The sequence below is a fragment of the Xyrauchen texanus genome, chromosome 42 (genome assembly GCF_025860055.1).
Source record: "Xyrauchen texanus isolate HMW12.3.18 chromosome 42, RBS_HiC_50CHRs, whole genome shotgun sequence".
Lineage (NCBI taxonomy): Eukaryota > Metazoa > Chordata > Actinopteri > Cypriniformes > Catostomidae > Xyrauchen > Xyrauchen texanus.
In genome coordinates, this window is record NC_068317.1 from 11,008,844 (window position 1) to 11,035,834 (window position 26,991).

General features: G+C 39.2%; 1 protein-coding gene across 1 annotated transcript; it reads left to right on the forward strand.

Moving 5' to 3' along the window:
- Positions 1-855: 855 nt before the first annotated feature.
- Positions 856-26,715, forward strand: LOC127635163 (cyclin-dependent kinase 13-like). Its single transcript, XM_052114958.1, has 14 exons — positions 856-2,385; positions 9,729-10,292; positions 11,287-11,457; positions 14,039-14,178; positions 14,361-14,531; positions 14,657-14,846; positions 15,006-15,062; positions 15,187-15,288; positions 15,372-15,449; positions 15,529-15,645; positions 17,415-17,546; positions 19,001-19,200; positions 20,094-20,615; positions 24,585-26,715. Exons 1-14 carry the CDS (start codon positions 1,358-1,360, stop codon positions 25,163-25,165), a joined length of 4,053 nt encoding a protein of 1,350 aa, XP_051970918.1. The 5' UTR covers positions 856-1,357; the 3' UTR covers positions 25,166-26,715.
- Positions 26,716-26,991: the final 276 nt, after the last annotated feature.

Sequence of the window (26,991 nt, forward strand, 5' to 3'; positions counted from 1 at the left end):
GATGTGATCTAGGAGCTTTATACAGCTTTATACCGTTCATGCTATTAAAGAAACTGTACATCCTCACAGCCTGGTTGTCATTCCCATTAAAAATCAAAGATGGTACTAACGTGAATAAGGGCTTGTCGAGCTAATGCCCATGCGTCTTCTCGAGTTGATTGACAGGTGATGTCTGTATCTAAAAGATGATTGGCTCTTTTACCTGTAAGGCGGGACTTCTATCTACATCCGTTGACCGTTGGGCGCTCCAATTTCCCCATTAATTTTAATAGAAGTGAACCATCTCTGTTAAATAGTCTCAGGTTACGATTCAACAGTACACTGCTGATCTGCCATACCAAATGTCAGTCTATAGATAAGACATTGCTCGAGAGTTTTAAACATCTTTTTATAGACACATTCTTTTGATATCACAAAACCTGTATATAGTCATTTGCATCTACTCACCAAGGCCTTTAAAACAACTAAGAATGAAAACTGTTGTATGGATCCATTTTCACATGGACAGAGACACATGGTGGCGCCCTCTGCTGCCAGCGGCATCTGTTTGCAATCTTTAGACAGGAGCACATTGATTGAAGGCCTCGAAGAGCAAAGGCCTGCAGGCGGCAGAAACGGTGGCGATCGGAATGCGAGATTCGATACTTTTATTGTTTTTATTGAATGACAACAGTTTAATTTACTGTCATAATCCGTTGATTTATTAATTGGTTTTAATTTATATTATACTTAGATTATAAAAGTATGTATTAATTAAACATTTGGGCTACGTTGGATTTACAGTTTGTGGAATCTGCAGAAGTGAACTCCACATGATTTAGCCTGCGTGCTACTTCCTTGTTAGTGAGTCGGTGTGAGAGGGCGTCAAGAAGTTTGAGCCCCTCACAAGTATGTGTGGATTAATCTGTCGTTTTCGATGGGATTGTCTTTCGGGAAACCTCTTTAGACGGTGAAAACAAGTGGCTTTTAACTCGTCACCGGGGGGACATAGCTATCCGAGCCATGGAGGCTGATTTAAAGGCTGTGCGGGTGATTCCTTAAATTAGCAAAGGCTGGCTAACAAAATCTTTTCTTTATATGCGCGCAACTGGATTATGACCGGCATCGCCAAGCATTTTATTGACTTTTCTGACCTTTCAAGTATTTATTTTTTTCGTCGATGTGCGTCGGGATGGTTAAACGCGTTGGATTCGGTGTGATCTGGGTTGGATTGGTCGGTGTGTGAGCACACAGAAAGAGAAAGTGCTATTTGAGCTAACTGTGCTACAGTAGTGCTAAAAGTGGCTTTCAAATGTTGTTCTTTGTTAGCCAGGGACTGAAACACACGCATTTCAGATCGATCAAAGTGGAATATTAAATGCCTAACCCTGATATCGTTCCCCGCGAAGGCCGGGGGAGAAGCCCTCTGGCACAAAGGAGCCAGAAAGAGGAGCGACGGAGTAAGACCGGGGGCCACCGGGAGAGGCACCGGGTGAAGGGCCGATCATCATCATCCTCCCGGAGGAAAAGACACAAGCACGCCCGGGAGAGGCAGCAGCTGTGGCAACAGCAAGAGGTGGTTTATGATCGCGTTGACGGGGATACACGGACTCTGGTGGAGTATGATGATGTGAGCTCGCAGTCCGAGCGCTTCTCCGGCAGCCCGTCACCCAGAACCGACACGCCGCCTGTGGACCGGCTGAGCGAAGCCGATCTCCAGGACTCCAGCTTCGGCGGAGCTTCCACTCCGGACAGGAGAAGCAGGAGAGAGCACAATTCCTCTTACCCGAGGAGGGAAGAAAGCGGCGGATTGGCAGAGAGAGGTAGACCGGAGAGGGAGATGAAGAGGAAGGAGCGAGACGTGGCGTTAAAATCTCGCAGCGGCGTGAGAAATCACGACAGTAACGGGAGGAAGCCTTCATCAGCCTCGTCCCAAACAGACAAAAGGGAGTCCAAGCAGCACAAAAGCAGGTCCAAGTCTGAGAAAGACCCCCCTTCTGCGTATAGGGAAACGCCACAAGCCTACAGGGACGACCGGGAAGAAGTCCGGGCCTACAGGAGAAGCAGTCCGAGCTTCAAAGCGGCGGATAGTCCCTACGGGACATCGTACTCCTATGGCTACCAGTCCCCTAATACAAACTTCCCATTTATATCCAGGAAAAGCCCCAGGAGACAATCTCCTAACTCGACCTACTACGGTCGGGAGTCAGAGTTGTACGGTGCCTATAACGTTTCAAAGTCGCCGAGTAATTCGTTCTTGAGTAATAAGAGGAAGCGCTCGCCGTCCAGCCCGTACTGGCGCAGGTCTCCGAGCTATGGCCGCCACAGTCCCTTCGAGCAGGGCGAGTTCACCTCCAGCCCGTACGGCCAGCGGAGACGCTCCAGGAGCCCTAGCCCGAACAACAGGTAAGACAACAAGGATGTCGGTGATACTTGTTTTGTTTTTGAGGACAGCTATTTGAGGTCAACCCTTATCCAACAAAAATCCGCTATGGTAACTTTTTAGCGTGGTATCTTGGTGTTAGCCACCTGGTGATTTATATATATATGTGTGTATGTATACAGTCGGGTCCATACAGATTTATTTATTTATTCCTATTGCCTATATTTATTCATGCCTACTCCTATGAATTTCATTAAAAAATTCCATCAAATTGAATTGCGTAATCTTTAACTAAATTAAAAAAAACTCAAAGGAATGTAAACTTTATTCATTTAATTTAGTTAAAATTTAAATTTTGTTTTCGATTACGCAATTCAATTCGATGAAATTTGGTTACAAAATTGAAATGTGTAAATAAAAAGCTAAAATATTTTTTAATTGTATTCAACGATGATTGTTATTACTTTAACAGTAATTTTTTTTATTGTTTTAGAGTAAAATAAGAGAGGAGATCGTGTTGTACAATTCTTGGTGTTTACAATTAAAATTAGTTAAGTAGTTCTGAGGGTGATGTGTAAAGACTAATAATGCATCGTTTTTTTCACGTTGCGGTAATGAGAATTCGGGGGTCAAATAGTTGTGAGAAGCAAAGTAATGCTTTTGGAACAGTTTGTGGTCGTGGGCAAGTTGCTTTTTGATATCAAATACAAATCGAGTTGTTTGCAAGGGTATGAAACGGTGCATTTAGTTTCGTTGGTGTAATTTGGACTTTTACAACTTACGTTGTGGGAGGTAAAACACGAGGGCCTGCGCAAGTATAACTCCTATATTGTGTTCATGTACAGAATGCCTTCAAATGTCTTTTACTTCAATTTAGATATGAGATACAATCGAAATGAGAACGCGGTCTGCTTGTGCTGTTATTTTGTAACGGTTGTGGACGCACATGGCGGAAGCCTGACACGTTGCTCAGTAGTGATTTATATGGTTGAGGAACTAACTTGACCTCATTTCCAGTGTGCTCAAACTATTTAAATTGATCGCGAAATTTTTCCTGCTTCCTTTTTTTCTTTACTTTAAAATTGGCTTTCCATCCAAGGTTGGCTCTTAAAACACGTATCAAGAATGACCAACACACGTGGCGCCAATTGGCTCTGCTCACATGAATCAGATAATGATCAACACCAGGCCTTGAGCAACACTGATGATTGAAGCATCAAACTTTACTCCATGTTGGGTGTTGTCTTGAGTGACAAGCCTTTCAACCCCACGTATTAATAAAAACTGAAAACATTTGTCAAAAGTTTAAAGGACTTATTTTCCCACATTACCCACTTGTTTTTTTTTTCTGTGGGTTTATATAGGTCTGTGTCCCACAGCTACATTTTCATAGGAGGATTTTTGTATTATTATTATATGGCTTCTCCTACTTTGCCATCAGGTGATTAGTCTATCAAACAGCAGAGGCAGTGTTCACAAACTCACCTTCAGGCAAATAGATAAATGTGGTTAGTTTCCCTATGGCTGCTTATGATAGTGAATTTGGCAAGTGTTCAGTGTAAACTGAGTTTTAGGATGAAGGCCATAGGAAGTTTGTCATTCCTTTGCAAATGCTCAATTCATAATAATAAACATGCCAAATGATGCGTGAAAAGCCATAAAAAAAAAGAAAATACAGATTCATGTTTTTTAAGGATATAAAGATTGTCAGATCACTTCAAAACTCAACTTGCAACTTATCATGGTAAGCGTATTCATATATGGTTTAATAACTGCAAGAAATGTATGTAGTAGCCTATGTCTGATCTCTGCATTTTAAAGAGAGAGTTCACACCAAAAATGAAAATTCTCTAATTTTCCTACCCTCATGATATCCCAGGTGTGTATGACTTTCTTTCTTCACCAGAACACATTTGAAGAAAAATATCTCAGCTTATTTCCTTAAAATGCAAGTGGATGTTGATCGATTTTTGAAGCTCCATATATCACAGACAGTCGACATAAACGTCATCCATACAACACCAGCTGTTTAATTAATGTTTTTTTAAAGCAACACGATTGCTTTTGGTGCAAAATATATACATATTAAAGTACAAAAAAAATGTAATGAACTCAATCATGCTTCTGTTCTGCAGCTGTATGCAGTGTTTCCTGTTCATTACCTAGACTATGGACTACCTAGGTCTAATTTGTCCTGCCACAGTTTCATAATAAACTGATTTCGACCAATTTATTTGTCCGGAGGACAAGCACATGACAATGTTTAATGTCGAGCCCTGGCTCAAATGTATGCTCTAGTCGATTTTGTGTTTTTACCATTTGTGAGCCGCATTAGACTCGTCTCATCTATATTTATCGATTTCTTTACTTGCAATGGTGTCTCAACCAAGTGGAGAATATGAGATTACTTTGGTATCATGGCAATGTGAATACATCACACGAGAGACCGACGTGTGATTTAAGAGTTAAAAAAAGTACTTAACACCTAAAGCAATCATATCTCTTTAGAAGACATTCATTTAACCGCTGGAGTCATATTGATGATGTTTATGCTAACTGTGAATTTTGGAGCTTCAAATGAGATCGCCATTCACTTGCATTTTAAGTACCTACTGAGCTGAGGATTTTTCCATTTTACTTAAAATGTGGAAAAAGTAACGCACACCTGTCATATCGTGAGGTGAGTAAATAACGAGAACGTTTTCATTTTTGGGTGGACTATCCCTTCAATGTTGCTTAAAAAAAAAAAAAAGTCTAATTTCATGCTTTCATACTTTATAATTGTGGGGAAAATAACCTGACGTTTGAAGCAGCACACTATTACACTGTAAACAAATATATTGTCTTTTATTTATCATAACGTAAAATGTAGAGTTAGAATTATTGCCCTGGGTGAATCATGTTGAGAACTCGATTAAGTGTTTGTTGGCTGAACTTGTGATAATTTATTGAAGGATATTAATATTTTTATGTCACAATAATGATATGTGCCACAACATTAAATCCACCTTCCTGATATCGTGTAGGTCCCCCTCGTGCCAAAACAGCACCAACCCCGCATCTCAGAACAGCATTCTTCTCACCACAATTGTACAGAACGGTTTGAACCAGTCTGGCCATTCTTTGTTGATCTCTCTCATCAACAAGGCATTTACATCTACAGCACTGCCTCTCACTGGATGTTTTTTGTTTGTGGCACCATTCTGAGTAAATTCTAGAGACTGTTGTGTGTGAAAATCCCAGGAGATCAGCAGTTACAGATATACTAAAACCAGCCCATCTGGCATATAAGATATTTAGTTGCATTTCATGTTTGTAATGAATAATATATATTTTTGATGATCTGAGCATCTGAGATATATTGAGATTCCCTACTTTCCTTGGATAGTTCAGAAACACCCACCCTGGTTTGGAAACACCCACTTATTACTACATTGAGATACCATACTTTTAATGGATAGTGGAAAAAAAAATCCCATCCCAATTTGAAAACACCCACAGATTGAGAAATGCCCATTATTGTTCCGCAGAGACCTATACTTCTGAAATGTAACTTTGGCGACCTCCGAAAAATTTTCAAAGCAGGAAAAACCCTGCATATGCTTTTATATTACTTCATCATATAGTGTTAAAACAGGTTCTTTTACTGATCTTGTGTGAATTTTTAATCCTTTAACCTGGAACCAGGGCCTGAATTTCATTTTTTAAACTGGGGGGGAATTCCCCCCTTACATGGGTCACATGGGGGGGATCTAAAGATTATGGGGGGGGGGGGTAACTTTTGATGCATTGCTAATTTCTTCATTTATTAATATATACAGATTTGTATGCATGAATTGTGCATTTCCAGTTCTCAAAAAGTTAATAACAACAACAAAAAAAAGTGGAAAGCGCGGGCGCGGCGCTGTCTCCTTTCCACAAGCGCGTGCTCTCCCGTGGCGTCTGTCGTTGCTATGCAACCATGAACTGCGCTCTCCATGATGACAAGGAAGTATCAGCAAAAGATTAATCGATTTCTAGCCCTTGCTTTATTACTAGATATATTTATGGAGATGAATAATAAGACGCCCTGTACAGCTATCATGATCAGCTGTTCGGCCGAGAATTCAATGTTGTTACGCTGTAAGCTGATCAGTTGGTTCGTTGCTGCGCGCTCTATCACTTCGCACACCATAAAAAGCAAAATGGTTTTTAATGTTTCAATTGCGTGATTAAAATGACATTATTTGGAAGCGGGTAATTTCTTCACAAACAGCTCATTATGACTCAAAATATTAGAATGCTGCACCTACACTCGATAGTGTGGATAAGATCAGCGCAACGCAGACCACTGCATTGACAGCGTGAAACATGATCTGTCTGTAAGAGCCAGGGCTCAGTGGAAGAGAATGCCGGTCCAGCGCTGATTGAGGTATTAAATTCGAAAATAAAATACAGTTTGACATCTTTTTTCTCACATCTGTGAATTTATTTTTTAATCATTTGCTCTGAGATGAAGCAAATATGTTTGTGCGGGAATTTCTCGCACTACAAAAGCTAACCTTGCGGGAATGGCTTAAATTATGCGCAATCCCCGCATTCCCACACCGAAATTCAAGCCCTGCTGGAACTGTTAGCTAATTCATTAAAAGCTTCTCATTTAAAATTGTGTTCTTTAAAAGCAAAAACTTGATGCTATTAAAGATTTTGCAGAAGTAACATGAACCAGAAATGTACCAATATTACAGATGTATGCCGATATAAATGACAACACAATTGCATAAATGATATGGTGCCCATTTATATGAGTGTTTACGGTGATCCTGATGACTCTCTAACCGAGAGGATAATGTACTTCAAAGAGCTGCAATAATGCTTTAAAAAAAAATGAGGTGAACAACATACAAAAATGTAAAGAACATACAACAAAATGCACAATACAAACCCCAATCTCTGGATATATAGTGTAATATTTAAGACAGCAGCCAGACTGCGATAACAGCGGTGATGTGTGTGTGATTGTTGTGTTCATATTTCATAAGTTATACAGTGGAACTGTCAAAGGTGAGCTCTGTACTAAGTGTCTGTGAATGACACGTGCATTAGAGCAATGCCACACACACCTAACACACACACTTAGTACAGAGCTCATCTTTGACAGTTCCACTGTATAACTTATGAAATATGAACACAACAATCATAAGGGTAATAGGTAACCCCATACAGATCAAACATTCATGAGTCATAACGTTTGAAAAGTCTAAACTCGAAAAATACAAGCACTTTAATTTCACTCACAAACTAGTGTTAGCCATCTCGAGTCACTCTGTGAGAATTATTTTAAGATAAATAAACTGTTAAATTGTGTTTGGACTTGTTTTAATCACAATGCTGTGTTTTAAATAACAATGTGGTATTTCCCACATTCTGTTTGTTTTATTAATTCATTCACAAAAATTATTGCCCCAAATAACATGCATGTATTTGTGAAGTTTTTCATTTATCGCCTCATGAAACAAACAGAATATGGGAAATAGCATGTCGTTACTTACAGCAGATGTCTAGAACCAGCCTCATAACAACATCACAAGGTGCAGAGATGTTGAAATAATCCTCACATAATGACATGAGTTGTGGCTCTCACTTACACATGCCCACATGGGCACTGTAGCTTGAGACTGCCCGAGTCTCTGCCTGAAGGAAAGAAGCCGCATGCAGTCACAGAATCTCAACCGCAAACAAATAATCCGTAATGAATTATCGGTCAAAATATTGGTGATAATTCCATTGGTGGGGCGATAATTAATCATATTTTGATTTTCAGGGTTATATAATATATCGTCCGGGATATATTGTGCATTCCTAATGCAATTAGGCATGAAGTCATTGACACGTTTTAATGTCATTTTAGTTTGTTTTAAATATGGTCTTAAGCGTCCTTGTATTTAAATGCTAATCTAAATGCCTCCCCCCATTGGTTTGGTGGGTATCATAATTTTCGCAAACAGTAAGTTGTTGCTCGGCTTTTTGAAACGTATTTTTACCTCTAAACGAATAACTTCTCTGTATGTGTGCTGGGGCCTTAAATCTGAATATGATTTCGTTTCCACTATCAGGCCAAATGAGGGCATGGTAGTCTGTGCCAGGGCCAGTTACATTCCCACTGTCACCCCCAATGGCCTTTGGTCCTCCGATTACCTTTCGGTCATACATGGCCAATTGGGGATTGAGGCGCCGTCAATGTCAAAGGTGTGTTTCGCAGAACTTTCCAAATTGCGTACACGGTGCACAATTAAACTTTGCAGCACAGTACAAATCTGTTAAAACGCCCTATGGACAAAGGGACGCCCAAAGAAAGAACTTTCCATGGTTCAAGATCATGTACGGGGTGCTGGGACATTGTCCTGCTGTTAGTGGAGATACCACTCGGGACACTATGGCAGTTACACTTTGAGTTGTTTGTGCTAACTTGTCTTGCTAGCTAGCTAATGTTTACAAACAATATATACACAAAATTGTAGATAATATGATACCTCAGCTTGAGCTTCCCTTTTGCTTGTGAAATAGGCGGGGTGTTTGACGTTGGCAACAGGGTGATGTATTAAGGGCGGATTTTAGTGAAACGCTGTGGGACTTTTGGTTTGATGGTGGGAACGTTGATCAATTTTGGGCTCGAGGTCTGAGGCTATTGGCTCCGGCTAGCCAGTTTATAGCCCTGGCTCACACTGTCCCGATAGTGGAAAAGTGGCTATAGAGTGATCAGACGTTGGTCCATAAACATTAACTGGCCATTTAGCTTCAAATGCCAGTTTATTTTACCTTTGACATTGAATGGCCCTAAATACTATGATTTTCAATTGTATTAATGCTATTATAAGTAAATCAACTTCTGTATTCAGTTTGAATTCAATTAGAATAAAGTATATTGCACTAAAGCTGGCTCTACACTAGCAGACACAGAACACTCTAATCGGGTGGGGGGGTGTCACACTTAATGGTGGTTTTCACTAATCTTGCCCTCTTAGTCAGTGAGCCCATCACATTTAAAGATTAAAATCGGAGGGAAGGTTTTTTTTCTTCAATCTTCCGTGTCCCATAGAAGTGGATTTGACCGCACTGAGAAACACCAATCTCACAGTTTGCACTTTTTAGACAACCTCATTATTATAGTCTTGGTCATGATATGAATACACAAGTAGATCAATAAAATATCGATACAGAGATCTAAAGTATTGATACCTTTTCTCCCAATATTTTGCAATATATGATCATATCATCACAAGTCTGCTGCTTTTATTGTGTTGTGTGGCATGGAAGAGAGTAAGTCATGCACACAGATGTATATGTTCTGATATTTGTCTCATCTGATGTTATATCTCTCTCTCAGACGGACAGGAAAATCACGTAGCCGGAGCCCATACCAGTCGTTGCGTCGTTCTCGCTCACGCAGTCGCCACCGCCACTCGCGATCCCGCAGCCGCCCCTCCAGCCTCTCCCCCAGCACACTGACCCTGAAGAGCAGCCTGGCCGCTGAACTCTGCAAGCAGAAGAAAGCTAAAGCCGCTGAGGCTGCTCGTGTCAAAAACTCCAGCAATGCCTCAACACCCACAAAGTGCTCCTCATCCTCCTCCAGTGCCCCACAGCCCAGCCCTATCACCAACCACTCAGCCAAGAACACTAGACCTCCCTCACCACCACCTGTGTCTGAGAAAGGCCCCAGAACTCCTGTGACTAGTCAGCCGCAGTCCCCTGTGGATAGACCTGCTAAAAGGATCTTGGACACCTCGCAGTCCAGTAGAGAAAGCAAGGTAAAGGAGGAGAAGAAGAAAGGAGGCCAGTCCACACAGGTAAAAGAGAAGGACAAGGAGAAAGCAGCTGGTCCTGCGGTCACCTCCCAGAGCGCTCTTCCTCCGGCACCCAACAACCTGGATCATATGGATGGAATCGACAGGTGAGGCTAATTGTTTTTAAAAGAGAGGTTCTGACTAGAGATGCAAAGATGTATCTGACAAATATTTGGTATTGGCTGAAATTATCTGCACTTTTGGACATTGACTGATTGTTTAAAAAGAGGGTGGAAAAACTTCAGACAACTAATCTACAGCTAATGCTGTGTGAAAGGAAATGTCTCTTGTGTGGAATTACTTTGAATTGGGTGACAATTGAGTTGCAATTTGCAATCGTTAACCTTTAACAAAACGAATTTGATTATTCATCCTAAAGCTTAACACAAGAAGGAAAATGAGTTTGTTTATGCTAAAGCGCAGACTGCTTCAGCTAAAAAGGGACAAACTCAGAATTCAGATAATGTGAGTTAAGAACATTAAAAAAAAATTATGAAATCTCACCAGGTTAATGTAAGCCTGACTTGAGGCTATTCAGAATTCAGTTAAAATGAGTTTACAATGTTAATGTTTCAGTGTTTTGTTTATAACTGAGGCCAGTTACTCTGAAACATGGAAGACATGTAGAGACATAAAGAATAAATGTATTATTTAAAACAAATTTCTGTAATTATCAGTGATTTGAAACAAGGTAGCACATAAAAGAAAAACCACCAAACTGTCAGTATCGGCAGAAGTATCTTTAGTATCAGCAGATTAAAAAAATCGAATATCTGTGTATTGACACACAAATTGTGTTTCTGTGCATCACTAGTTTAGACATGTAGTGAATAGTGCATCTGAATATTTATTTGAAGGTATCATAAGGAATACAATTTTCTTGGATTCTTTGTGATTGTTTATGTACTATAAAAATATACTTTCAGAACTCAACTTTCTCACCAGTCCAAAAAGATAATTTATAGAAACTAAGCTTCAAAAATGGTTAATTCTGAAACCCTTCTTTGTAACATCATGTTTTATTCTACTTGAAGAATTTGTTGGATTTGACATATTTTGATAATCCCACTGATGTTTCTTTGTCTGCATTTTTTTTATCAGAAGCTTGAAGAACCCTTCACCTGCTCTCACAGGAAAGAAGAAACCAGAGAGGAAAGCCCGTCACCTTCTCTCTGACCTCCCTCTTCCTCCAGAGCTCCCTGGCATCACGTCGGGTTCACCCCTCAGCCCGCCAGATGAAAAAAAGACCCACACCCCACGCAAGAGACCAAAGTATGTTGTCAAAAAAGGCTCTTCTGTTAAACATCTTATTTTCTAAATTTTCCCAAAATTGATGCATTTCCCAACTAGGGCTGGGTATCCTTAAAAAAAAAAAAAAAAAAATAGATGCCGATATCTTGACTTCGATACCGGTTCCTAAACTATACATTTTTCTATACCAATTTTATGAAATGCGTTTTAACAAGATTACAAACATTACCTCAAAAAAAGCTGGTTTTATTTTTTTCAGTTTGAGTATTTTTTTACAGACTCAATTACTCATCTCGTGAGCCTTCTGGTCTCCTCATGCCAGGGTCGGCAGGGGCAGAGGCTATAACATTAATGTGAAGAGGGAAAAAAAAACAAAAAAGCTAAACTGTTAATTCAGCCAACCCTAAGGATAAGTATGGTAAACTTGATCAGTTACTGTCAACCTTAAAGCATTTTTAGCATCGATTTAGCTAGCTATCTATAACCATTTCAGACTGGAATATTGTACTTTTATCTTTTCTAACTGATCGTACTTATGGTTTCCGCACTGCAGACCCTCAAATATGGGAAAAGTCCACTGATATAATATAGAACTGTATTGCTGTCATAACAATGAAGCCACTTCACTGCCATATTGCTATGCCCAAACATTCCAATGTACCTATTGATTTAATAGAAAATCATATGATTTCAGTGAGTAAACATTAGTCAGTCAATCACAGATTTTATGTCTAAAATCTGCATGTACATCCCTACAATGCAAATGTCCTACACATGTAATTATTTATATATTTAAAGTCAGGAATTTTTCTTGTTTCTTGAAAGCCTGAGTGAGTTATGTACATTTTATACAAGATGGTAGCTTGAACACTTCCAGTGGCTTCACTTTCTGCCAACAGTTTACCGATGCATCAGTGATCCAGTTCTATATATATGATTGTAAAAATACCATTAGTTTACATTAACGGAAAGTTCAAACAGGCTAACGGAATGCTCGTTAATTCAAACTCCAACTGTCAAAAACTCAAATATAAACAAACCCACAGCAAGCCTTTGATCTGCTTTAAGTTGCTGTCTCTCTCAAATTCAAATTATAACAAGCTTTATTGGACTGTTGTACAATATTGCCAAAGCAATGACCATTAAAAAATAATCAATCTCTCTCTCTATTAGCCTTTTTCACAAGAATCTGAAATTACTTTTAGAAAGCTATATACAGTATACTCCCAGCACAAATGCAAAAATACAAATAAAATTCAGTATGTCTCATTGAACCTCGTATGAAAATCCCAAAAGTGTTAAATGCAGTTTAAATTAATAATCAAATTAAGTAATTAAACCAAGTCGTCCTGCCTCATATCATATCAGTTTTCATAAATTATTTACATTGTCACAATGTACATTAACCCCACTATCACCGTAACCGAGCAGCAGAAAGCAATAAGGAACTGTGCAATAAACAATGCATTTAATACAAATCATAACAATATTCACATGTTAAGTGACATAAGCACTACATTAGATCTTACAGTGCAGATTTACAGACTAAGTTGTTTATGAGCAGATGATTGTTACATTTTAACAGAGTAATAACATTAGCGAAATACATTTCTTAAATGTATTAAAAACAGTCTTGTCTCACGAAAGGGATTTTTTTCTAAAAAATTCACAGCCATGGTTCCTTTTATTTATTGGGATATTAAAATTTCTATGAAATATTTATTGTTATTAAGTTCTTGTTCTATGCAAAATATAGATGTAAATCTGAGTTAGTTTGGCTTCATGGTATAAATACGCAGTTGAATCAATATTATCCAGAATGTGATCCATGTTATGATGATGTCAGAAGCATATGAATGAGAAAAAAATATCAGAGAGAGAGAGAGAAAAGAAAAGTGTCCATGGTGTGAGCAATCAGACGTGATTTCCCTACCCCGCTTCTCATTGTGGACTGGAGCTGTGCAGGTATGTGAGGGAGGGGAGCTGGCTGCCAATGATTTTCTTCACATCACAAAACATGCTGTTTTCACTTGCGATAATGCAAAGCCAACCCAAACAGACATGGAAAATTAAATGACAGATTATTTATTACCTGTATAGACTAGGACTAGTAGCAGCTCGAAGTGAATGTGCTGGATTTAGCCACTGTATTCCTTCCTCAAAGTTGTCAATGTCCCATAATTAAGATCTTAATAAAAGCTCTGTAGAGTAACGTTAATAGCCAACAAATCATAAAGTCAGATCAAACATTCACACTGTTTAATTTATATTAGGACTTGATTTCAGAAAATCTTGCTCATGTTTCAGTGGCCATTGTTGATACTGGATGTAAGTTTACCCTACGCGGGCCACCACTGGAAGCGAGAAACGCAGAAGTGTGAAAAGGCCTATCTGATGGTTTATGTAACCATCTATTTGAGGATATGTCTGACTATCTAGCTAAATAACAAACTTACTGTAATGTGTGAAATTATCTAAACTAGTTTAAACTTTCAGGCACGGCTTTGTCAAGCCAACATTAAAGTTTGTCTTGGAAAACGTTACCTATCTAGTTAATATTATAGTATTAAATATTCAAATGTAGTTTATGGTTGCATTTCAGAATTTGTGGTCCACGCTTTGGGGAGATCAAGGAGACAGAGATAGACTGGGGCAAACGGTGTGTTGACAAGTTTGAAATCATTGGAATCACAGGAGAAGGTACTTACGGACAGGTGTACAAAGCCAAGGACAAAGATACTGGTAAGATTGTATGGTATGACTGATATTGCAGTCGCATCTGTCTTTGCTCAAGGTTACAGAGACATTAACCAGTTTCAAATTGTATTGTTACAATTCTAAGTAATACTGATGTATGCCAATGGGTTTTGAGACTATTGATCCCATTGCATTGTTTGTATGTCTTTCTCATCTTGCTTATTTAGCTGAGTTGGTGGCCTTAAAGAAGGTCCGCTTAGACAACGAGAAGGAGGGCTTTCCCATCACAGCCATCAGGGAGATCAAGATCTTGCGGCAGCTCAACCACAAGAGCATCATCAACATGAAGGAGATAGTCACAGATAAAGAGGACGCATTGGACTTTAAGAATGACAAAGGTATCACAGAAATGCCCTTTTGTGTTTTTTTTTGTTTTCTCTCTCTCTTTTTTTTAGAGAGTTATTGTTGATATGAGCACTTGAAGGTTATTCCATTCCCTAATTATTGTATTTTAATCTAAAAGGGGCATTCTACCTGGTGTTTGAGTACATGGACCACGACCTGATGGGGCTCCTGGAGTCTGGTCTTGTCCACTTTAATGAGAGCCACATCAAATCTTTTATGAGGCAGCTGCTTGAGGGACTGGATTACTGCCACAAGAAGAACTTCCTGCACAGGGACATCAAGTGCTCCAACATACTGCTCAATAACAAGTTAGTGCACAATACATTTAGATACAAATGAGGAATTAAGCATTGCACAAGCATTAACAGGCCATAACTCTAAATTTTTTACACCAAAATTTTTGTCATAACTTTATACTTGACTAAACCTAACATTGGATTTGTTTCACCATTTGTGCCACCCACCAGAGGTCAGATAAAGCTGGCAGATTTTGGATTGGCTAGACTCTACAACTCTGAAGAGAGGTACGTACCCTGATTTAACAAGCCACCATGAGGAACATCTTACTTGATTCTGCAAGTTAACCAGCTGTTATGAGTTGTGTAAACTGAGTAGAGCAAACTCTGACTTGTCTTGTGCATTCACCAGCCGGCCCTACACCAATAAAGTGATCACACTGTGGTACCGCCCACCTGAGCTGCTGCTAGGAGAAGAGCGGTACACGCCCGCCATCGACGTGTGGAGCTGTGGGTAAGAAAGCAGTTCAAAAATTTAAAAAGTGTAAGGTGCGATTTTTCTCCTATTGAAGGTTTTAAATCCTTCATGTCACACAGATGCATTCTGGGAGAGCTCTTCACTAAGAAGCCAATTTTTCAGGCCAACCAGGAGCTAGCACAACTAGAACTGATAAGGTAACAAACACACAGAGTTTGCTGCATTCATATTTAGACAAAATGTTGCATACTGATACTGTATGACTGTGCAATCCAGCCGTATCTGTGGCAGCCCATGTCCCGCCGTATGGCCTGACGTGATCAAGCTGCCCTACTTCAACACCATGAAACCAAAGAAACAGTATCGGCGGAGGCTAAGAGAAGAGTTTGCTTTGTGAGTATTCAGAAATTAATGAAACCGTTTTCGTCTGTTTTAAAAGGCTTGAAGTTTCTAGTTAAATCATTCTGACAGGTGATAGATGATGACTTCAAGGGTGAAACTAATATAGGATATATACAGGTCCTTCTCAAAAAATTTGCATATTGTGATAAAGGTCATTATTTTCCATAATGTAATGATAAAAATTTAACTTTCATATATTTTAGATTCATTGCACACCAACTGAAATATTTCAGGTCTTTTATTGTTTTAATACTGATGATTTTGGCATACAGCTCATGAAAACCCAAAATTCCTATCTCAAAAAATTAGCATATCATGAAAAGGGTCTCTAAACGAGCTATTAACCTAATCATCTGAATCAACTAATTAACTCTAAACACTTGCAAAAGATTCCTGAGGCTTTTAAAAACAACCAGCCTGTTTCATTACTCAAAACCGCAATCATGGGTAAGACTGCCGACCTGACTGCTGTCCAGAAGGCCATCATTGACACCCTCAAGCAAGAGGGTAAGACACAGAAAGAAATTTCTGAACAAATAGGCTGTTCCCAGAGTGCTGTATCAAGGCACCTCAGTGGGAAGTCTGTGGGAAGGAAAAAGTGTGGCAAAAACGCTGCACAGCGAGAAGAGGTGACCGGACCCTGAGGAAGATTGTGGAGAAGGACCAATTCCAGACCTTGGGGGACCTCGCGGAAGCAGTGGACTGAGTCTGGAGTAGAAACATCCCGCATTCCCCAGGTCAAGCCACTTTTGAACCAGAAACAGCGGCAGAAGCGCCTGACCTGGGCTACAGAGAAGCAGCACTGGACTGTTGCTCAGTGGTCCAAAGTACTTTTTCAGATGAAAGCAAATTTTGCATGTCATTAGAAATCAAGGTGCCAGAGTCTGGAGGAAGACTGGGGAGAAGGAAATGCCAAAATGCCTGAAGTCCAGTGTCAAGTACCCACAGTCAGTGATGGTCTGGGGTGCCATGTCAGCTGCTGGTGTTGGTCCACTGTGTTTTATCAAGGGCAGGGTCAATGCAGCTAGCTATCAGGAGATTTTGGAGCACTTCATGCTTCCATCTGCTGAAAAGCTTTATGGAGATGAAGATTTCTTTTTCAGCACGACCTGGCACCTGCTCACAGTGCCAAAACCACTGGTAAATGGTTTACTGACCATGGTATTACTGTGCTCAATTGGCCTGCCAACTCTCCTGACCTGAACCCCATAGAGAATCTGTGGGATATTGTGGAGAAAGTTGAGAGGCATAAGACCCAACACTCTGGATGAGCTTAAGGCGCTACTCGAAGCATCCTGGGCCTCCATAACACCTCAGCAGTGCCACAGGCTGATTGCCTCCATGCCACGCCGCATTGAAGCAGTCATTTCTGCAAAAGGATTCCCGACCAAGTATTGAGTGCATAACTGAACATAATTATTTGAAGGTTGACTTTTTTTGGTATTAAAAACACTTCTTTTATTGGTCGGATGAAATATGCTAATTTTTTGAGATAGGAATTTTGGGTTTTCATGAGCTGTATGCCAAAATCATCAGTATTAAAACAATAAAAGACCTGAAATATTTCTGTTGGAGTGCAATGAATCTAAAATATATGAAAGTTTAATTTTTATCATTACATTATGGAAAATAATGACCTTTATCACAATATGCTAATTTTTTGAGAAGGACCTGTATATGTAGATTCATTTGTGTGGTGTGTTTGACATTTTGAGAGATCACTTCCAATGTTACAATGACTATTGATTTGTATGTTTCAGTATTCCTCTCATGGCCCTGGATTTGTTTGACCACATGTTGGCTCTGGACCCCAGCAAGCGCTGCACTGCAGAACAAGCTCTCAACAGTGACTTCCTCAAAGATGTGGATCCAGAAAAGATGCCCCCACCTGAGTATGAGCTGTTTGCCATATATATTTGAAACTTAATCAGAAGAGAATGAACCATCTCCACAACATTATAAAACTAAATTTCAGGGTTTACACACAACTCCAACACATTTCATCTGAATATATTAAACTGTTCACTCAACCAGTGCTGCACCATAAACTATCAAATAGTTATGACATTTGATGTATTAAACAGTTTACTCATGGTTTTGTGTTCAGGACCAATAGTGTTTTTAACTTCAATAAGTTGTTAAAACCTTCCTTCAATAACAGTTCCTTTGCAAAGCTTGATTTGTATTATGACTAGTTCACAAGCAATCCATGCAAATATGAGCAAAAAAAAACACAATCCACTCTGAAATATGCACTGCTCCGAATCGTACATCACCAGAAATGCATCAAAGTGCTGAAAGATGTCCATCTCGTGCATGTTTACATACACCAACAATTAAAAAATGGTGCGAAAGAGCGCATCCAGGATGCATCTGTGCTCAAAACAGCAAGATGCAGAGCAGCTGATGAAACCGAATGTCTCCTTTTCAGAGTTGACACTGCGTCTTTTAAAACAGTGTGAAATGCATGACATTGGTCAAAGATGTCTGTCTAGTGCATGTTTATATACAAAAATAATTCAAATTAGTATAGACCCTTTGGCGTTCAGGAATGGTTAGTAGGCCACAATAGGCCTGTTCGTCCTGCTCTCTCTCTCTGTTTAGAACTGAGCGCCAGCGGGCAAGGCAAGGGTGTGATGATTTAAAGTAGGTGTTGATGTTGTTGCTGTAGAGGCAATCTTGAATTAATGAGCCCTCTAGTGATGTAGGGAAGTCGTGGAAGTAGGGAATGGTGTTTTTTCTTAATTAAATGCCTCTATTGCATTGAGGATTATGTTGAGTTCTGAAAATTACAGTGTGTTTTTAAGTAGAACGAACTCTTGTATGTCCAAATATCAAGGAAAATTGAATTCCTCATGATATGTCCCCTTTAATGGATAATAAAACACCTTCTTTGAGTAAATGTTTGTAAATATCATAGATGCACTGATGAATATTGGCCAAAGATTGATAGTTTTAAAACAGCCAATGATCAAGGTTGCTTAAGGGGGGTCGCAAAAATGCATCTGACGATTAGCCTACAAGCAGGTTTTTTTAAACTTTGGGTCTGGATAAAATTTCTGAGAAGGAAAAAAACTAAAGGAAAAACAATGTAAACATTATCCAAAATTGGACAATTATTATGGATTTATATTGCTTTCTAAGTTGTCATGTTAATACAAAGTAAAATAAATTCAAGATAATATTTTAATAATTACTTTTGCTTTTAGTACAGTGACGATATAAAAAAAAAATGTATATCAGCATTGGTCATTGAAAAAACCCTGATATCAGTCGATCACTCTGCTCTTTCTGTGGCTTAATCTGGTTCTATTCCTGTTTCAATATATCTTTTTTTTTTTTGCAGTCTCCCTTTGTGGCAGGACTGCCATGAATTGTGGAGTAAGAAACGGCGCAGACAAAAACAGATGCCTGAAGAGCTAACTGCCCCCAAAGCCCCACGGAAAGAGCTGGGTCTGGATGACAGCCGCAGCAACACCCCACAGGGCTTCCCTACTGCTGGAGGACACAAAGGGCAAAGTGTTGCTGCTACTACAGCCCTGTTGGGTAAGTAACAGTCAAGGAACCTGCATAATCTGCTAGAAATCCACCTATTGTCAATCATTGTGTGTCAGGTTATCCTTATGCACACATTCTCTACATACACCAGTTGTTTTCAACCAGAAGGTATTCTGGTTTTAGTTTTATAACCCTTCTGTTTAACATGTCTTGGGTTAGTTTGACATTCTTGCTTGAAGCATCATTAATATTATTTGTTCATAATGGGGAATAGGGATTTTTCCTAATCCCTAAATGTAAGTATTAAAATTAAGGTGTGCTATTATTAAGCCATATTTATTAAGGGACTAGAATTTAATAGAAATTTAGGCTCTTTTGACTTGTGCTAGTAAGCAGCCACCTTAGCAACCACATGGCAATGCAAGCACCACTCAAATTTTCTTCTAAAAAGCATGCTTAAACCCATGATGTTTCATAGCATTCAGTAGCTAGTATTTGACAAAGTTTGCTGACACAGAAATGGACTCTTGGACTTTAAACTTGTTGCAGTAAATTAGCACCCCCACCAATTTCTCTTTGATTCAGTCTTGGAACAAAATATCAAGTGTCCTTTTGGAACAAGAAACGTATGACCATTTATTAAAACGAACAATAAAGATTCATTAACTAAATAAAAAAATACAATAATTGGAAAAACTGAAACTAAAATCAATTTCCTCTACTTCACAACTAACTAAACTAATGTTATAATTATCACCAATTAGTTTTAGTTTTTGATGCACAGTGTATTAAAAATGCAAACTTTTACAACCTTCCTAACATATCTTGGAGTGTGTGTCCAAATTGAAAGACCAAGTTGAAAATAAAAATGTAAAACTAAACCAACTCTGTATTAAGTATCTTGTATTCATGTAAAGTTTCACTCTCCTTTTACATTCTAGACCCTAAAGGTCCCAACTCACAACTGACACAAGAACAGCTGGCTGTGCTTTTGAACCTCTTCCAGTCTAAGAGCGCTCCAGTGGGATCGGCCCAGTTTGCCCAGACAGTGGGCTCTAAAATGAACCCAGAGGTGCTACAGCAGCTTACTATGGCTTTGCCCCCTTGTCCATTAGAGTCTGAAAGACCCCCTGAACCACCTCCACTCCCGAAAGTCTCCAAACCTCCTCAGCCGCCTCCATCAGGGGGCGGAGCACCCCGCACCCCACCCATGCAGAAGCCCCCTTCACCACCAACCCCTAAGCAGCAAGGCAAGACTGACGGAGAGGCTTCAGCTGCAGCCACGCAGACCGCTGTCACCATGCTCCTCGCACAACTTCTCAAAGTCCAGCAAGGTGCGGCAGGAGAGGTCATCGGGTTCGAGGGGGCAGAGAGCACCACCGCAAAGGCAGTGTGTGGGAGCACTGCACCCCCATTGCCACCGGAGATAAAACTGCCACCTGAGCCCAGCCCTGTATCTCCAGGTAACAATGATTCCGTCTTTTCTCCTTAAAGGTATAGTTCAGCCAAAGTTCAGCCAAACATGACAAAAAAAAAACTAAAAGAAAATGTATCATTTACTCACTCTCACGTATTGCCAAAGCCATATAACTTTGTTCTATGGAGCACAAAAGGATAATGTCAGCAGGATGGTGTGCTCAGGTGCTGTTTTCCATATAACATAACAATATAATCTAACAGTGCCTTTGGGCTGTAAAACTCCATACAGGGAAGTACGGCAATGGTGACTTTTACTGATCGTCTGATATGTTTTTTTTTATTTATTTTTTTACTGGCGATTATTTATATATATATATATATATATATATATATATATATATATATATATATATATATATATATATAAAAAATACAAAAATGTCTATTAGGTTATTCTAGATGTGCAATAGACATCTAACCGACCTGAACTTGACAAGTGTTGGTCAGTTTTTCCAAGTATAGGGTAGGTGTTTAAACATGCTTTTGTGTGCATCTGTGCTGTTTTTTTATATACTTTTAACATTTGCTGGACTGATGTCTTTAAAGCTGCTTTGAAATGATATGTGTTGTGGAAAGCGCTATACAAAGAAAATTACTTCACTGTTTTTTTTCTTTCAGCATCACATGCAGGATCGCTGCATTTTTAAACACAGAGTAAAGTTTAAAGTAACTTTTTATAACTGCGTCTCGAAACACATGCATTGTGTTTGATTCGTTGTGCTGCATTCTGAAAAATTTCAGGTTTAAATTAGAGACTTCATGTGAATGCTTCACTATTAAACATGATTCCTGGTTGTTTTTCACCAAGCAAAGTTTCAGCACTTGATAAAAGGTAAGAGTGTTTGCTCTGGTGTGCATATTTATGTACAATAATTAGACAAGTTATTGCCATTTAATTTTAAACCATTTAAAAATCAAAGCACCCCAAAGAGGCCATTGAACCACAACAGTGAAACTCCACTCACATGACAATATTGCGTTTGCTGCCTCACTGAAATGTGAACCTGCCCGGTCAAAGCGCATATACAGGCAATGATCATTTATTTTAGACTGTAAAGTGAGATTTTATCATTTGAAGATATACGGTTGAAGTCAGAAGTTTACATAAAAAAAAATATATTAACCACTCCACTGATTTCATATTATCAAACTATAGTTTTGGCCAGTTGTTTAGGACGTCTACTTTGTGCATGAAAAGTAATTAGTCTATCAATTGTTTACAGACATATTGTTTCACTTTTAATTGCCACAATATCATAATTCCAGTGGGTCAGAAGTTTACATACACTTTTACATACAAGTTATCTGTGCCTTCAAGCAGCCTGGAAAATTCCAGAAAATGTCAAGCCTTGAGGCAATTATCCAAATAGCTTCTGATTGGCTAATTGGAGTCAATTGGAGGTGTTCTTGTGGAAGTATTTTAAGGCCTACCTTCAATCTCAGTGCCTCTTTGCTTAACATCATGAGAAAATCAATAGAAATTAGCCTCAGAAAAAGAAATATGGACCTCCACAGGTCTGGTTCATCCTTGACAGCAATTTCCAAATGCCTCAAGGAGCCACATTCATCTGTACAGACAATAGTATGGAAGTATAAACACCATGAGACCATGCAGCCATCATATTGCTCTGGAAGGAGAAGCATTCTGTCTTCTAGAGATGAACATAGTTTGGTGCGAAAAGTGAAAATCAATCCCAGAACAACAGCAAAGGACCTTGTGTAGAAGCTGGAGGAAACAGGTAGGCTATATCCTAAAATCTAAACAAGTAAAACAAGTCCTATATTGACATAACCTGAAAGGCTGCTCAGCCAGGAAGAAGCCACTGCTCCAAAACCACCATAAAAAAACAGACTACAGTTTGCAAGTGCACATGGGGGACAAAGATTTTACATTTTGGAGAAATGTCCTCTGGTCTGATCTCTGATGAAACAAAAATTTAACTGTTTGGACATAATGACCATTGTTATGTTTGGAGGAAAACGGGTGAGGCTTGCAAGCCAAAGAACACCATCCCAACCGTGAAGCATAGGGGTGGCAGCATCATGTTGTGGGGGTGCTTTAATGCAGGAGGGACTAAACAAAATACTGTGTACTTAACAAAATAGATGGCATCATGAGGAAGGAAAATTATGTAGATATATTGAAGCCCTGACCTCAATCGGATTAGAAAATTTGTGGGCAGAACTGAAAAAGCATATGTGAGCAAGGAGGCCTATAAACCTGACTTGGTTACATCAGTTCTGTTTGAAAATTCCAGCAACTTATTGTGAGAAGCTACCCAAAAATTTTACCCAAGTTAAACAATTTAAAGGCAATGCTACCAAATACTAACAAAGCGTATGTAAACTTCTGACCCACTGGGAATGTGATGAAAGAAATAAAAGCTGAAATAAATAATTCTCTTTTATTTTAAGAATGTGAAATGTCAGAATAATAGTAAAGTACTGATCCTAACTGACCTTAGACGGGGAACGTTTTCTACGATTAAATGTCAGGAATTTTGAAAAACAGAGTTTAAATTTAGTCTGACTTCAACTGTATGTATTGTGCTATTTAGGCTCATTGCCTCAATGTTACTTTATTTGCTGCTATTTTAATAAGTTTGAGGAAATTGCATTGCAATAAACTTTCTTTACTCCCTTGTCCGTACAAAAACAATTAACCATTCGTGAAACCTCGCAGTTAACTGAATGTTATAAACAGTAACTGTGCACATCATTACTTTACACATCATGCACGTCTGCGGTATTGTTTAAAGAGACCGAGTTGCATGCCGAACCACTATTATGGTAACACCATCAAAAGTAACAACAAATCGAACTGTGATTGGTCTTTTACCTGTTTAGGCGGCTCTTTCACACGCAAACGGGCGTTTTTCAGTGCCGTTGCTGCTTGCAAAACTAATCGGCTAATGCTGATAATTGAGAAATAAGACATATCGGCCGATTATCTTACTCGCCGATATACTTTTCACTTGTTTTATGTGTCCTTTTTTGGGGCTTTGCAGTCCTGAATTACTGTAGGATTTTTCTGAATATTCCATCCATGGTTTCAGAAAGGTCTAAAAAAGGTCTTAAGTCTTAATGTGCCATTCTGCAAAATAAAGCCTTTAAAAGGTCTTAAATCGGGGCAACAAGTTTTAATTCATAAGGTCATGGCATTTAATGTTGTATGTGGGATTGTTTTCTCTTTGCGTTAAAGTAGGGTGACCAGACATCCCTTTTTGAAGAGATGTGTCCGACAATTCTTTAATCATTGTAATTATGTCCTGGTTTCAGCTGGTAGGCTCACAGATTTTTTTCTACTTACATTTGATGTATTCATTTTCCTTCACGATATTGTCTTTGGTATTATTTGCATAGAAGAGAAGCAATTTTAAAGTGTTGCACGTTGTTTTAACTACTTAAATTCTAGTCTTGCTGCACATCTGCTGAAATGTATTTGGATACCATGGTATCCAAAAGGTAAAATGTGGTTAAAAATAAAATATAAATATTCACAAACTGTATAGCCTATACAGTTGAGTGCAGAAGTTTGCATAACCCTTTTGTTATAATCGAGAAAGCAACACACCATATTAGAAACCATGGGAATGTAAACTTAACAGGATCATGTGTGTAAATTATTTTACTATTTTGTAGTGTGGAATATATGTGAGGATGTGTTCCGTTAAATAGCTTCTTCGAGTCAGTACTAAATAAAAACAAAATGCAATTTTTATGATCTCTCATTTTTTTATGATCCACACACACATGCATTGATTCCTTAAATTTTCATTAGTTGGTCTTATATTTTGCTTCACGAAACCCTGTCTATCAAGCCTCTCCCCTTGTGTTCTACTAAAGAAACTTCAATAAATTCAATCACTTTTATATTCATTTTCTTTGAGTGAACTCCTATATGACAGATCTCTGCAGTGTACATACGTTAACGCTTGTCTGCTGTTTTGCAGTGACTGAAGGTGGCAGCTTGTCCTCCAGAGGTCTGGAGCCAATGTCCATTCTCCCACCAGACCAGAGACCACCTGAACCCCCGGAACCCCCTCCTTGTGCAGACCTGGACTACCGACAAGCCCCCGAGCCCAAGCCAAGTCTGCCTTCTTCCACTGCCCCAGGAGAAGCTCCTAGACCTCCAGAACCTGACTATCCACCCCCACCTCGACCCACAGACTACAGCCGGCCACCTCCGCCCTTTTCCGGCTTTACAGATAGCTACCTCGGCCACATGATGGGGGGAGGAATGCACCCCCACACACCTCTCGCCCCAGAGACATTTCCTCATGGAGGTGTGGCTGGTGGCGGCAGAGGCGCTGGAGGTGGCTGTATGGTGTTCAGCGGAGACAAGGACCATCGCTTTGAGTACAACCACAGCCCACTTCCTGTGGGCCCTGGGCCCCCACCTCCTTCCATACTCCCGCCCCCTCCAGGCCAAGCCTGGACTTCACCATCCCAGTCAGGGGCACCACCCCTCCCGCTCGGGTATGTTTCCCATGTGAACACAGCGGCACTGAGGGGCAGAGGACTCCCTTATTGATTGGCTCAGAAGCTACACAATGAACTTACTAATGCCTCAGAAGACTTTAAAAGACAGATGCAGTTGCCCTCAAGCCAGCACTAAGTGGACTAAAAGCTCACTTGATTTGTAATATTTCTAATAATAAGGTATCCGAGGGCACTCGAGTAACAGCTTCAGGTTACAACTGGAGGGATGAACTGTTTATGAGGGGAATTTTGCGCTTCCCGCTCATACCATTTCGAGAAATGTTTTTAGTTTTCCCTCCAAATGATTTTGTAATCTATTCTACTGCTGTCTTTTAAATTAAAATTTGAGTGTCCATTTACCATGCCAGGGTAAGTGTTTTTATGACCTGTACCTTAGTGTTTCATTTAAATGCCTAAGGACAGACTAGTATTACAATGTTTTGCACTACTGAATAAAGTAGGTGGAAACAAACAAAGGTGTGAAATAATGTGCTGTATCTGCACACATTACAAATGACCCTTAATGTAAGGGGTTTTTTTTCTTTCTGTTTTTGGCCATTTTCTTTTCTCCTAATGATTCAACGATTATGGGCTCTTGTCACAAGGTTTAAATTCACTGGAGGGGCTCTTAAAGGACAATAGATAGACTTATAGCACTTGATTGAGTGATTAGCCTTGTTTGAGCTGGTGTAGCTACTGAATAAGTGATCAAATCAAAGTTGTTTTTTATTTAGTTCCCCACCAGATCTTGTCTATAGCATTGTAAAATTAAAGGCAAGAATCATTTAACCAGTTTCCAGGAGATAAGCAACAATGCTTTTTTTTTTTTTTTTTGTATCAAGATGCCCAACCCCCCCCCACCCCTCCTTTGGCAATTGTTTATTAAAGAAAAGCCAATGTAATATGTACTGGTATTTTTAATTGTGCATTAATATTTAAATATACACATGTACACCACCTTTTGTTTAGGGAATGTTTACAAATGTCATCACTGACTTTTAAGAAGCAGTCCTATCCAAAAGGCATATTAACACCATTAATATTTTAAATAATTCATGAGAAAATTGTAAGATCTGTTTTTGTGTAATTCTTAGACAAATTAATTAATTTGAAGATTGAATCCAAGCAAGCTCTTCAGTGATATATACATGAATTAACTCACTTTGTCATTACTAAAGTATAGAGAAGATTTCACTAAATTTGTAAGGTTGGTTTACATCAGGATGAGTTCCTCTTATTATTCAAAGGCTGTGTATGCTACACCCAGAACCCGTCTATCAAGATGAGCCACCAAGCTTGGCATAAAATAGCATAACGTGGTGGTCCCATAGACATTTTATTGGACATTTTACCCAAATTACTTTTATTGGGCTGTGATAAAAATGGATGGGCCAACATTTAGCTAAACTTTTAAACAAACAAAAACACTTTTCACACTTTCTGAAATCAGTCAATGCATTTTTTTTTTTTTTACAATTTTATAAATATAAATTTGAAGTCAAAGAATGATCTCTAATATTCTGGGTGGGCCTGATTCTAATTTGGATGCCTAGGCCAAAACTTGGCTACCACTGTTCTATGGGCAGTACACTGACGAGCAGACAAAAGGCCTTTTTGTTTTTGTTTTTTGGTGCTAAATAAACTGATTTTGTGTGTAAACAGCTCTTTTTTTATGTATTTATTTTTTATTAGCTGTTTGCATATAGCAACACACAATATATACCAGGGGCACAAAGAGAGAAAACAGCTCGTCACTTAATGAATTGACCACCTGTATGAACAGAGTGTGATATGTTGGACACTTCATGCTATCAGAGCTCGTGGCTTGCCATATATAGCGGAAGGGGCGGAGTTACCTGGCTGCATTGCTGGTCTGAG